At 42.1% G+C, this 14,354-nt stretch overlaps 1 protein-coding gene across 4 annotated transcripts in view; it reads left to right on the forward strand.

The window, feature by feature from the left end:
• The window catches only part of nipblb (NIPBL cohesin loading factor b), a 502,440-nt gene that overhangs the window by 221,461 nt on the left and 266,625 nt on the right, over positions 1-14,354 (forward strand). For all 4 annotated transcript variants that reach the window (XM_072257459.1, XM_072257461.1, XM_072257463.1 and 1 more), the window contains 2 exons: positions 8,322-8,501; positions 9,443-9,631. In XM_072257459.1, the coding sequence (XP_072113560.1) occupies positions 8,322-8,501; positions 9,443-9,631 (369 nt within the window). The remainder of the gene's footprint in view (positions 1-8,321; positions 8,502-9,442; positions 9,632-14,354) is intronic.

Genomic DNA, 14,354 nt, shown 5'->3' on the forward strand with positions numbered 1-14,354 from the left:
TCTATTAATCTGAGACCAAGAAAAGGAATTAGGTTCCATTTTGTTATATCTTGCTTAATTTTTTTATATATAGGCTGACAATTGCATTCTGATAACTTTGCGAAATCTTTTGGCATAATGATGCCCAAATATTTGACAGACTCTGTTTGCCATGCCCAAGGTTATCTACTTTCAATTTCTCTTGGTGGGCTATAGTTATAAGAAAGTAGTTGGGTTTTATCTATGTTGATCTTGTATCCTGATAATTCGCCATATTGTTCAAAGGATTGCGTCAATTTAGGTAGAGAGTCTGTTGGTTGCCCTAGATAGATCAAAATGTCATCTGCGTTGCAGGCCAATTTATGCTCTGTCCCTTTAATAGTAATTCCCCAGATATCTTCATTTTGTCTGATGTATTGAGTTAATGGTTCCAGATATAATGCAAAGAGTAGCGGTGACCATGCACAACCCTGTCTCGTGCCCCTTTCTAGGGTAAAACTATTAGATAAATATCTATTGATTTTAATCCTAGCAGTAGGATTATCATATTGTGCCTATATAGTTTTAATAATTGTGTCATGTAGAGCAAATCTATGTAAAACTCTGTAAAGAAAATTCCAATCAACCGAATCAAATGCCTTTTCAGCGGCCACGCTTATCACTATTGCTTCAATTTTATTTTTAAAAATATGATCCATAATGTGAAGTGCCCTTCATATGTTGTCTTGTGTTCGGCGTTGTTGTATAAAACCTGGCTGATCATTATGTATCGGTGTGGGTAGAAACTCTTCTAATCGTTTGGCCATGATGGATGTAAATATTCTATAATCCACATTAAGAACAGATATTGGTCTAAATGACTCACATTCCATTTTATCCTTGCCTTCTTTCGGTATAGCTGAGATTATCGCCCACCGTAGGTAATTTCTTAGGTAAGGACATATTCAGCACAACTCTGTGGGCAGATGGGCCTGTATTGTGCTGTAGGCTTTCTATGTTTCTAACATCTGTCTCTGCAAGCTCTCCACTATCTGTTCTGGCACTTATTATAGTTAACCCCCCCATGCAGCACTAGCCCTTTTTCTCATTTGTTTAGGTACTCATCAGTGAAGTGTGTATATGTGTGTTTATAATTCTTATTTTTCTTGTCCCAACAAAATGTAGAAAAAAAACAAAGCTAATTACTGATGTAGTTTCCTCACATAAACTGGACCATAGAACAGTGTACCACCAGAGGGAGACAAAGCCCAATACTTAAAATTTCATTGGTAAAATACTTGCAGAAGTATAAAACTCTTTTAGTCTCTAGCTATTTTTAAATACTTAAGTTAGCTAATGCGAGGTAACCGGTATAGTATTTACAAAAAGAAGCAAGTAATAAAAAATCGGCCCCTCAGGCCTCCATTGTCACTGCAGTTGATCCAGTCTTGGCTTCAACAGCACTTCTCTGCTCTCTCTCCATACAGGCATTTCTCTGTAATTTGAATATAAAGCACAGAGCACCCCCTTTGCCTCACAATGTGCCAAACTAATTAAATATGTCAATTTTTTCCCTCAGTGGTATGTGAAGAATTGTGTTTTTAAGACTATCATTGTCTGTGACGTACGAGAGAAAATCTGCAGATGCTGAAAGTCCAAGCAACTTACACAAATAGCTGGTATAACTCAGCAAGCCAGACAACATCTACAAGAAAAAAGTACAGTCGATGTTTTGGTCTGAGACACTTCGGCAGGACTGGAGAAAAGAAGATGAGGAATAGATTTAAATGGTGGGGGGAGTGGAGAAAGCGAAACACAAGGCGATAGGTGAAACTGGGAAAGGAGGAATAAAGTAAAAAACTGGAAAGTTGATTGGTGAACAAGATACAGACTGGAGAAGGGGGAGTCTGATAGGAGAGGACAGAAGACCATGGAAGAAAGTAAAGCAGGGAAGGAGCACCAGAGGGAGGTGATGGGCAGGCAAGGAGAGAGGGAAAAGGGGATGGGGAATGGTGAAAGTTGGTGGGGGGGCAGCATTACCAGAAGTTTGAGAAATTGATGTTCATGCTATCAGTTTGTAGGCTACCCAGGCGGAATGCAGGTGTTGTTCCTCCACCCTGAGTGTGTCCTTATCATGATAGTAGAGGAGGCCATGGATTGGCATATCGGAATGGGAAGGGGAATTAAAATGGGCAACCACTGGGAGATCCCACTTTTTCAGGCGGACGGAGCGTAGGTGATCGGCGAGGTATGTGCAAATGTAAGTACCAGGAGAGGGTGCATCCCTCCCCACTGATCACTGCAAGCGGAGCAAGTACTACACCTGCCCCTACACCTCCTCCCTCACTACCATTCAGGGCCCGAAACAGTCCTTCCAGATGAGGTGACACTTCACTTGTATGTCTGTTGGGGTCGTATACTGTGTCTGGTGCTACCTGTGTGGCCTCTTGTATATCGGTGAGACCCGACGTTTGTTAGGAGACCACTTTGCCGTGCACCTACGCTCCATCTGCCAGAAGAAGTGGGATCACACAGTGGCTACCCATTTTAATTCCACTTCTCATTCCCATTCTGATATGTCAATCCAGGGCCGCCTCTACTGTCACGATGGGGCCACACTCAGGTTGGAAGAGCAGCACCTTGAATTCTGACTAGGTAGCCTCCAACCTGATGGCATGAACATCAATTTCTTGAACTTCCAGTAATGTCCCCCTCTCATTCACAGTTCCCCTTCCCCTTTTCCCTGTTTCACCTTATCTCCTTGCCTCCCCATCACCTCCCTCTGGTGCTCTTCTCTCCTTTTCTTTCTTCCATGCCCTTCTGTCCTTTCCTATCAGCTTCCCCCTTCTGCAACCCTGAATCTCTTTCACCTATCAACTTCCCAGCTCTTTACTTTGTACCTCCCCCTCCTGGTTTCACCTTTTATCTCTCCCCTCCACCCACCTTTTAAATCTACTCCATCTTTTTGGCCCCAGTACTACTGAAGAGTCGTCAGAAACATCAACTGTACTTTTTTCCATAGGCGCTACCTGGTCTGTTGTGTTCCTCCAGCATATTGTCTGTGGCGTGCTGTTCAGCATGTGTATATTGCTGCTATTTGCATTTTGTCAGTTCATTGACATTGTTCATCAGCAGACCTTTCAATTAGAATTGTTGCACTTTATTAATAGTGACTGATTATCATGCCTAAGTATAATGTAGTGAATAATAGCAATGTTCGTAGAAAAGCATGTCATCATAAAGCCTGTTGTAAAATGCTGCACTAATTTGAAATTCTAATGCTAAAATATCTCAAGGAGTTGCTCCATGCTTCATCTCGAAGTTGCACAGAAATCAAAATTTGTGATTCCACTAATTATTCACACTTTCACCTCTTTGACCACAGCCCCCGATTCTCAATCTCAGGCTACGTTCACACTACGCTGGATAATTTTGAAAACGCCGGTTTCGAGTAAAAACGACAGGCATACACACTAAGCAATTTTCAAAATATCTCTGTCCACATTAGACGGATATTTGGGCGAATCTCCTCCTACTGAGCATGCGCAGGACATACAGAAAACAAGCGAAGAGGAAACGGTATACTTGGTGTGCATTTGTCCAGTTACTGAGTAGAAAAACTTAAAAGGAATTGCTCTTGGCTCTCGTGCAGGAGGACTTAAAACTAAAAAAAACAAATACTGCGGCGTATGGAATTCACGAACATTATGACCAAGCTGACGCCGAACATTGAAAATCTAACCAACTCTGTTGCGTTAATAAAGCACCTTGTTAAATGTATAAAACATGCCTGCATCAGTGTTATCTTGTATTTCTATACAATGTTACATTAGGCTGTTACACATCTATTGTCAGAGAAGTACTTGCATAAATAGATAAACCACCTTCATACAAGTAAGGACAGAAAACAGGACAAAGTGAGAATACTTATTTATTCAGTAAGTTATGGGTCAAAGTATTTGGTGAGTACATTTCTAACTCTTCTGGCTTCAGTCTCATTGCCGTCTGTTCTGAAATTGTTAGGTTCTGCGAAGCGCAGTATCAAATATCGCTGTGATGATTGTGCGCTCTAGTATCAATTGTTTGGCGACAATAAAGTAGTAATAATAATAAGGAGGAAACAATGAAATGCCGCGCTGTTGCCATCTGTTCTGGCACGTCATGACAGCAGTTTTAAAAAGCTCCGGTTACCCCATACACACTGCAATGGTTATTAGGCGTTTTCAGATTTATTCACTCTGGAGGCCGTTTCTGAAAATCTCCATTTTCGGAAGATGAAAATGCCGTTTTAGTGTGGACAGAGGGTCAAAACGAAGAGAAAAAGCTTGTTCTCAAAATTATCTGGCGTAGTGTGGACGTAGCCTCACTCTCACTCTCACTAAAGTACACTGCCCTCCCCTCTCCAACTTGGTACAGTATCTGTTCTTGATGGTGATTTAACAATGGTCAAGTGTGTTCCACAGGTGACATGTTGTTGGTAGTTAGCCAGAGACGACTTCAAGCTGTGCTGGTTGAAAGCCCCTACAATGAAAGGGAAGGCATCAGGGTGGGTTGATTCGAGACTGCTGATCATGGTGCTCAGTCCCTCCATTGCCAGCCTGTTATTAGCTGGAGGAGAATGTACACTGCAACCAGGATGATGAAGAAAGCTCCCTCGGCAGATAACATTGGCAGCACTTGACTGGTAGATGTTCCAGGTTAGGAGAGCAAAACTGGGACAGAAATGCCACATTTGTGCAATTGCCATTAGTTTCAAAGTAAGTATGTAGGTCCATGGGTTGAGATTCGAAATTGGAAGCTGGTAAGTGTGGATTGGAAAAGGCTGTTTACTCGCAAAGTTGTACAGTAAGTGGGAGGCCTTCAAAAGTGAAACTTCAAGCATCTACGCAACCTACACCTCCTCCCTCACTACCATCCAGGGCCCTAAACAGTCCTTCCAGGTGTTGCAAAACTTCACCTGTGAGTCTGTTGGGGGTCATTTATTGTGTTCAGTGCTCTGGGTGTGGCCTCCTGTATATCAGTGAGACCCAACGTAGATTGAGAGACCACTTTCCCTAGCATCTACACTGCGTCCACCAGAACCAGCGGGATCTCCCAGTGGCCACCCATTTTAATTCCACTTCCCCTTCCCATTCCCATTCCAATATGTCCATCCATGGCCTTCTCCACTGTCATGATGAGGCCACACTTAGGTTGGAGGAACAACACCTTATATTCTGTTTCGGTAGCCTCCATTGACCTTTCCATTTCACATCCCTTTTCCCCCTCTCACCTCATCTCACCAATCAACTTCCCAGCTCTTTACTTCATCCCTCCCCCTCCAGGTTTCACCTATCACCTGTTGGTTCTTGCTCCCTTCACCCCACCTTTTAAATCTACTCCACAGCTTTTTTTCTCCAGTGCTGTCGAACGGTTTCAGCCCAAAACGTCGACTGTACTTTTTTCCATAGATGCTGCCTGGTTTGGTGAGTTCCTCCAGCATTTTGTGTGCGTTGCTCAAACTTTGAGAGTACTAAGCTTGCATGTGTCTGTCAGAATAAAAGGAGGTGCATAGCAGGTATAGGCTTGGAAGAAAAAATTGGGTGTTTATGGAGTGTAACAAATGCAAGAGAACACTTAACAAAGGGATCAGAAAGTATGAGGTTGCCCTAGCAAACAAGGAGAAGGATAATCCTCAGGGATTCTACAGATATATTAAGAGTCCAAGGATTGTATGGGACAAAATTGGTCCTCTGGAGTATCAGAACTGTAATCCAAGTGTGGAACCAAAAGAAACGGGGGAGATCTTAAATTTTGTTTTTGCGTCAGTGTTTGCATTGGGCACAGAGTCTGTAGAATTGAGGCAAAGCAGCATCATCCTGATAAACCCTGTACAGATTACAAAGGAAGAAGAGGTGTTTGCTGTCTTGAGGTAAAATAGAGTGGATAAGTCTCCAGGCCCTGACAAGGTATACCCTCAGACCCTGTGAGAGGTAAGTGCAGAAATTGCTGGGTCCTAGCAGAGATATTTAAATCATCCTTAGTGACAAATTATGTATCAGGGGATTGGAGGATAGCCAATGTTGTTCTGCTGTTAAAGAAAGGCTCCAGGGAATTATAGGCTGGTGAGTCTGACATCAGTAATGGAAAAGTTATTGCAAGGTATTCTAACTATTTATACAAGTGGACTGATTAGGGATAGTCAGCATGGCTTCATGCATGGTACGTCATGTCTGACCAAGTTTTTTATTGAGCAAGTTACCTGGAAAGTTGATGTAGACAAAGCAGTGGATATTGTCTTCGCGGATTTCAGCAAGGCATTTGACAAGGTCCCTCATGGGAGGTCGGGCAGAAAGGTTCAATCGCTTGGTATTCAAGACCAGCTGGAAAAATAGGCTAAGAAATGGCAAATGGAATTGAGTGCAGGTGAGTGCAAGTTATTGGTCAAGAGGGTTCAGTCATTCGGCATTCAAGAAGAGGTAGTAAATTGGATTAGACATTGGCTTTGTGGGAGAGTGGTACAGATGATTGTCTCTCTGACTGGAAGCCTGTGGTTGGTGGAGTGCTGCCGAGATTGGTGCTGGGTCTGTTGTTGTTAGTCATCAATATCAATTATTTGAAAGTTAATGTGGTTAACTGGATCAGCAGATTTATGGATGGCACCATGACTGGGGATTTAGTGGACAACAAGGAAGCTATCATGGTTTGCACAAATGGGTTGATGAACTAATGCAGAATATAATCAAAGACGGTCATTATATAAGTGCCAATACAGAAATATGGCTACAGAGTCCTTGAAGCTCAGACTTGAACTTTCAATATCTGAAAGTTCAAAGTACATTTATCATCAAAGTATGTATACCATACAAAACATTAAAATTCATCTTCTTGTAGGTAGCCACAAACCAAAGAAACAATAGAATTTATGAAAAGCCCCACGCCTCCGAAGACAGTCAAACAGCATAAAGGTTGATTAACAGAAAACATTGTAAATACGATCACATAAGCATATGAGCTGGTTTGTGCTATTTTTCAGTAAGGTAGAGCAGTAGATGTAGTGTATATGGATTTCAGCAAGGCATTTGACAAGGTACCCCATGCAAGGCTTATTGAGAAAGTAAGGAGGCATGGGATCCAAGGGGACATTGCTTTGTGGAGCCAGAACTGGTTTGCTCACAGAAGGCAAAGAGTGGTTGTCGACGGTCATATTCTGCATGGAGGTTGGTGACCAGTGGTGTGCCTGAGGGATCTGTTCTGGGACCCCTACTCTTCATGATTTTTATAACTGACCTGAATGAAGAAGTGGAGGGATGGGTTAGTAAATTTGCTGATGACACAAAGGTTTGGGGGTGTTATGAATAGTGTGGAGGGCTGTCAGAGGTTACAGCGGGACACTGATAGGATGCAAAACTGGGCTGAGAAGTGGCAGATGGAGTTCAGTCCAGATAATTGTGAAGTGGTTCATTTTGGTAGATCAAATGTGATGGCAGAATATAGTATTAATGGTAAGACTCTTGGCAGTGTGGAGGATCAGAGGGATCTTGGGGTCGGAGTCCACAGGACACTCAAGGCTGCTGCGCAGGTTGACTCTGTGGTTAAGAAAGCATACGGTGCATTGGCCTTCATCAATCGTGGGATTGAGTTTAGGAGCTGAGAAGTAATGTTGCAACTATATAGAACTGTGGTCAGACCCCACTTGGAGTACTGTGCTCAGTTCTGGTCGCCTCACTACAGGAAAGATGTGGAAACCATAGTATGGGTGCAGAGGAGATTTACAAAGATGTTGCCTGGATTGGGGAGCATGCCTTATGAGAATAGGTTGAGTGAACTCTGCTTTTTTTCCTTGGAGCGATGGAGGATGAGAGGTGAACCTGATAGAAGTGTATAAGATGATGAGAGGCATTGGTCATGTCAGAGGCTGTTTCCCAGGGATGAAATGGCTGCCACAAGAGGACACAGTTTTAAGGTGCTTGGAAGTAGGTACAGAGGAGATGTCAGGGGTAAGTTTTTATGCAGAGAGTGGTGAGTGCATGGAACCGGGTGACAGCAACGGTGATGGAGGTGGATACGATAGGGTCTTTTAGGAGACTCCTGGACAGGTAGGTACATGGACCTCAGAAAAATAGAGGACTATGGGTAACTCTAGGTAATTTCTAAGGTAAGGACATGTTCTGCATAGCTTTGTGGGCTGAAGGGCCTGTATTGTGCTGTAGGTTTTCTGTTGTTCCTAAATACGGATGAGATTAGTGCAGGTCCTGGTTTGTGCTGTTTTTCAGTAAATATGGACGAGATCAGTACATGTGCTGGTTTGTGCTGCGGTTTAGTAATTTGATGATCACTAAACATTCATGCAAACACTTATTTGTGCATTTATTTTATGACAGGTGGTGTTGACCAGTCGGTGTTGAATGACCTACCCCCTGATCTCCTTGCAGAGATTGAATCCACCATGCCACTCTGTGAGCGAGTGAAGATGAACAAACGGAAGCGCAGTACCGTGAAAGAAAAGCCAAACTATGCAGAAATCAGCTCAGATGAAGGTGACAATGACAGTGACTTTGAATGTAAGTAGTCATTTGAGTAATAAAATGGAGTAAACGTAAGATATCTGGGGTGTGGGTGGATCTTAATTGCAAAAAGTAGAAAAGAAAGCTCAGTATAATCACCCAAAGAACCCAGGGATGAATCTCAAGGTTTTTACAAACGTTTGTACAAAAACACCTGCAGATGCTGGAAATCTGAAACAAAAACAGAATATGCTGGAAACGGTAGATAAGGCAATATCTGTAGATAGTGAAATATTTAATATCGTAAGTTGGAGGTAACGTGTTCCCTTAAAAACCCTCCAGTTCTTTCAAAATGTTTCCTTGACTCTGGTAAGCATCTTGTTGGACAGGACTGTTTAGAACAACTTTTCAGTGAAGTGAGAGTTAAAGTATCAAGTATCTTAAAAAAAATTGAATCTTATGGCAAGATATCAGTAATCCTGGATTCCAAGCATTGAAGTGAATTGAGGTACTGACTGTAGTGGACCATATGGGAAGATGGCAGATGAAATTCCATATTAGGGGAATATTTTGTGGGAAGAATGAGAAGAAGTAATATAAGTTAGAGGGGGCAATTCTAAAATTCAAGAAGGTGGAGAGATCAGATGATATACTGATGAATGAGACAAGACAAAATTAAGAAGCTGGTCCCAGCTAAGGAAGGTCATGTACTCAGAATAAGTGGTCGCCATTTTGGATGCAGAGAAATTCCTCCACTGCAGGGTAGTAAATCTTCTGAATTCCTTGCCGAAGAAGAATGAAATATTAACATTTCTTGATACCAGTAAAAGATCAGCCATGATCCCACTGAATAGAAGAACATGTGTGAAGGGACAAGCGGCTATCCTATTTCTGGTTTTCAAATTCATTTAATAATTATGCCTGAAGCAGTTAGGAAAAGATAACATCAAATAATCCATATATATTTAATTACAATAGCATAAATCTTTTACTCCCAGCTTCCAGGAAGAGACACAAGAAGGATCGAGGGGAAGACAAAGCCTGGGAATGCGAAGAACGAGATCGGCGGATTCTGAATGAATTGCGGAGAGGCAATTCTGTTGAAGGTCGAAGAAGTTCTGGAAGCAGATATCGGGACCGTAGTCCTGGATCTGAGGAAGATTCACCCCCTCCTAGTCTCAGTGAAAGTACGTGTGCAATTTTTGATATTACAGTAAACCAATACTGCTGAAGATGAGTTGCTTAACTTTGTTACATTGTAGGGGTGTGATTAAAATCATTCTAATTCTTCATATTTAAGTTGAGGTCTTACAGACTGATAAAGATGTGGAAACCATAGAAAGGGTGTAGAGGAGATTTACAAGGATATTGCCTGATAGAGATCTATAAGATGATGAGAGGCATTGATCATGTGGATAGTCAGAGGCTTTTTCCCAGGGCTGGAATGGCTAGCACGAGAGGGCATAGTTTTAAGGTGCTTGGAAGTAGGTACAGAGGAGATGTCAGGGGTAAGTTTTTTTACGCAGAGAGTGGTGAGTGTGTGAAATGGGCTGCCATTGGCAGTGGTGGAGGCAGAAACAATAGGGTCTTTTAAGAAACTCTTGGATGGCTACATGGAGCTTAGAAAAGTAGAGGGCTATGGCTAAAGTTCTGTGTCATCTTTGGCACAGATTTGTGCTGTATGTTTTCTATGTTTCTATCGCACTTTAGAGTTTCGTGTTTTAAGTTGGATGTATATTTTATAATAGGATATTAACTTTCAGGAAGTATCTTTGGAAAATTTTCATTTCAGTTGTGAGTGGTTTCTTCCCTTGAAATTTCATGAAATTATAACATGGGCACTGGTAAGATAAATGGAGGTGTATAGCAGGTATAGACAGGAAGGGATAAATATAGTACTTGAGGTGTATGAGAAATGCAAGAGAACACTTAAGAAGGAAATCAGGAGGGCAAAAAGAAAGCACGAGGTTGCTCTAGCAGACAAGGTGAAGGAACAATAGCGAGGAACAAAAACGGTCCCCTGGAAGACCAGAGTGGTCATCTATTGATGGAGATGAGGGAGGTCTTAAATTGATATTTTGCATCGGTATTCACTTGGGCACAGAGTCTGTAAGATTGTAAGATATAGGATCAAGGTTAGGCCATTTGGCTCATCCAGTCTGCTCTGCTATTTTATCATGGCTGATCCATTTTTTTCTCTCAGCACGCCCTCCCCCCAACATCCCCAATATCTCTTCATACCTTGACCAATCAAGAATCTATCAATCTATCACCTCTCCAAATATATCAAGTATTTGCTATGGTGGATTTTTTTTTATGACAGGACTAGTTATCTACAAACCAGCACTTGAGAAATCGCCCAAAAGCTTGTTCATGTGTCTTTTTCAGGTACTGACATCAATTTTTAAAAATTGAGGTAAAACAGCACTGAGGCCGTGTCTGTAGACAGATTAGAAAGGAGGAGGAGGTGTTTGCTGTTTTGAAGCAAATAAGATGGATAGATCACCAGGTCTTGACAGTGTGTTCCCTTGGATCCTCTGCGAGGCTAGTGCAGAGATATTTAAAATGCCCTAAGCCAAGGATTGGAGGATAGCGATGCTGTTATTCTGTTTAAGAAAAACGTGAAGAATAAGCTGAGAAATTATAAGCCAGTGAGCCTGACATCAATAGTGGGTAAGTTATTTTAAAGTATGCTAGGGAATAGAATATACAAGTTTTTGACCATAAGATGTAGGAGCAGAAATTAGCCCATTTGGCCCATCAAGTCTTCTCTGCTATTTAATCATGGCTGATCCATTCCCCCTCAGCCCAAATCTCTCACCTTCTCCCTGTAACTCTTCATGTCCTGACTAAGCAAGAATTTATCAACCTCTACATGAAATATTTAGAAACATAGAAAACCTACAGTACAGTACAAGCCCTTAAGCCCACAATGCTGTCCCAAACACGTACTTAACTTAGAAATTACCCAGAGTTACCCATAGCCCTTTATTTTTCTAAAACTCCATGTACCTATCCAGGAGTCTTTTAAGCGACCCTATCGTATCCACCTTCACCATCGTTGCCGGCAGCCCATTTAACACACTCACCACTCTCCGCGTAAAAAAAACAAACAAACTTACCCCTGACATCTCTGTACCTACTTCCAAGCACCTTAAAACTGTGCCCTCTCATGTTAGACATTTCAGCCCTGGGAAAACGCCTCTGACTATCTACGCGATCAATGCTTCTCATTGTTTTATACACCTCTGTCAGGTCACCTCTCATCCTCTGCTGCTCCAAGGAGAAAAGGCCAAGTTTACTCAACCTGTTCTCATAAGGCATGCTCCCCAATCCAGGCAACATCCTTGTAAGTCTCCTCTGCACCCTTTCTATAGTTTCCACATCCTTCCTAAGGTGATGTGACCAGAACTGTGCACATACTCCCAAGTGTGTGGTAATTTATTTACTTATTGAGATGCAGTGCAGAGTAGGCCCTTAAGGCACTTAAAGTAATAGATCCCTTAGGGGCACATGATCATAATATGAGCAAATTCACCTGTAAATTTGAGCATGAGAGAGGTGTTGGCCAGAATGGATTGGAAAAGAAAACTGGCAGGGATAATGGCAGAGCAGCAATGACTAGAATTTCTGGAAATAATTTAGAAGGCATGATGGAAGCAGCCAAAGAAGAAGTAGTATTCTGAAGGAAAGATGACACAACTATAGCCAATAATATTAGAGGATACCAAAAGTTTCTTCAAATACATAAAGTGTAAAAGAGAGGCAAAAGTGGATATTGGCCTACTGGAATGCAATGCCGATGAGGTAGTAATGGGGAACAAGGAACTGGCAAACAAACTGAATAAGTATTTTGCGTCGGTCTTCTCCGTGTAAGACATTAGCAGTATGGTGGAAGTGGTGTAAGACATTAGCAGTAAGGTGTCACGGCATGAAGTGAGTGATGTAACCTCAACTAGAGTGAGATTCCACGGAAATTGAAAAATCTGAAGGTAGATAAGTCACCTGGAACAGATGGCATATACCCCAGAGTTCTGAAGGAGGTGGCTGAGGAGATTGTGGAGGCATTAGTAATGATCTTTCAAGAATTACTAGATTTTGGAATGGTTCCGAAGACAGGAAAATTGCAAATGTCACTCCACTCTTCAAGAAGGGAGAGAGGCATAAAAAAAAGAAACTATAAGCTAGTTTGTCTGACCTCAGTGGTTGGAAATATGTTGGAGTCGATTATTAAGGATGAAGTCTCAGGGTACTTGGAGGCACATGATTCATAGTCATTCACAGGCCATAGTCAGCATGGCTTCCTCAAAGCAAAATCTTGCTTGCTGAATCTCTTGGAATTCTTTGAAGATGTAACAAGCACGTTAGACAAAGGAGAGTCGGTTGATGTTGTGTACTTGGATTTTCAGGCTTTTGACATAGTGCCACACATGAGGCTGCTTAACAAGCTACAGGCCCATGGTATTAGAGGAAAGGTTCTAGCATGGATAAAGCAGTGGCTTATTGGCTGCCAGTGACCAGTGGTGTTCGACAGTGCTCTGTGTTGGGATCGATTCTTCTTATGTTATATATCAGTGATTTGGATGATGCAATTGATGATGACTTTGTTGTAAAGTTGGCAGGCGATGTGTAGGTAGGTGGAGGGGCAGGTAGTTTTGAGGAAGTAGGCAGTCTACAGAAGGATTTAGACAGATTAGGAGATTGGGTGATGGAATAGTGCTGGGAAATATATAGTCTTGCACTTTGGTAGAAGAAATGAAAGGGTGACCGTTTTCTAAATTGAGAGAAAATACAAAAAATTGGGGTGCGAAAGGACTTGGAAGTTCTTGTGCAGGATTCTTTAAAGGTTAATTTGCAGGTTGAGTCAGTGGTGAGGAAGGAAAGTGCAATGTTAGCATTGATTTCACGAGGACTAGAATATAAATGCAAGGATGTAATGTTGAAACTTTATAAAAGGTTGGTGAGGCCTCACTTGGAGGTTTGGACCCTTTAGAAAGGATATGCTGAAACTGTAGAAGGTTCAAAGGAGGTTCACAAAATTGAATAGCTTGTCATATGAAGTATGTTTCATGGCTCTGGGTCTGTATTCACTGGAAATTAGGAAAATGAGGGATGACCTCATTAAATCTTGATGAAAGGTGAAAGGCCTTGATAGAGTGGATGAGGAGAGGATAGTTTCCTCTGGTGGGACTCATGACCTCAAAATAGAAGGGTGTTCTTTTAGAACTGAGATGAGGAATTTCTGTAGCCAGAGAGTGGTGAATCTGTGGGATTCTTTGTCACAGGCATCTGTGGAGGCTAAGTCTTTATGTATATTTACGGCAGGGTTGATAGATTCTCGATTGGTCAGGGCAGGAAGGGATATGGGGAGAAGGCAGGAAATTGGGGCTGAGGATATTGGATCATCATGATGAAATGGAGAGAATTGATGGGCCAAATAGCCTTATTTTGCTCCTACATCTTATGGTCTTCCAGTCTTCTGGCCTGTTGAGCTGTGCTGCCCATTAACCCCCAACTTAACCCTAGCCTAATCATGGGACAACTTAGAGTGGCCAGTTAACATACAAACCGGTATGTCTTTGGATTGTGGGAGGTAACCCGAGCACCTAGAAGAAACCCACGCGGTCCCGGGGAGAAGATACAAATTCCACAGCTGCTTGTAGCAACGAATTCCTCAGATTCACCACTTTCTTGCTGAAGACATCCCTCCTCATTTCCATTTTAATTGGACATCCCTCTATTCTGAGGCTGTGTCCTCTGGTCTTGGACTAAGGGAAACACACTCTCCAAATCTATTCTATCAAGGCCTTTTAACATTCGATCGGTATCAAAGAGATCTACCCTTATTCTTCTGAATTCCCATGAGCCAACAAGCACTCCTTATATGATGAGTTTTTCAATCCTGGAATC

Source organism: Mobula birostris, chromosome 5 (assembly GCF_030028105.1).
Source record: "Mobula birostris isolate sMobBir1 chromosome 5, sMobBir1.hap1, whole genome shotgun sequence".
Lineage (NCBI taxonomy): Eukaryota > Metazoa > Chordata > Chondrichthyes > Myliobatiformes > Myliobatidae > Mobula > Mobula birostris.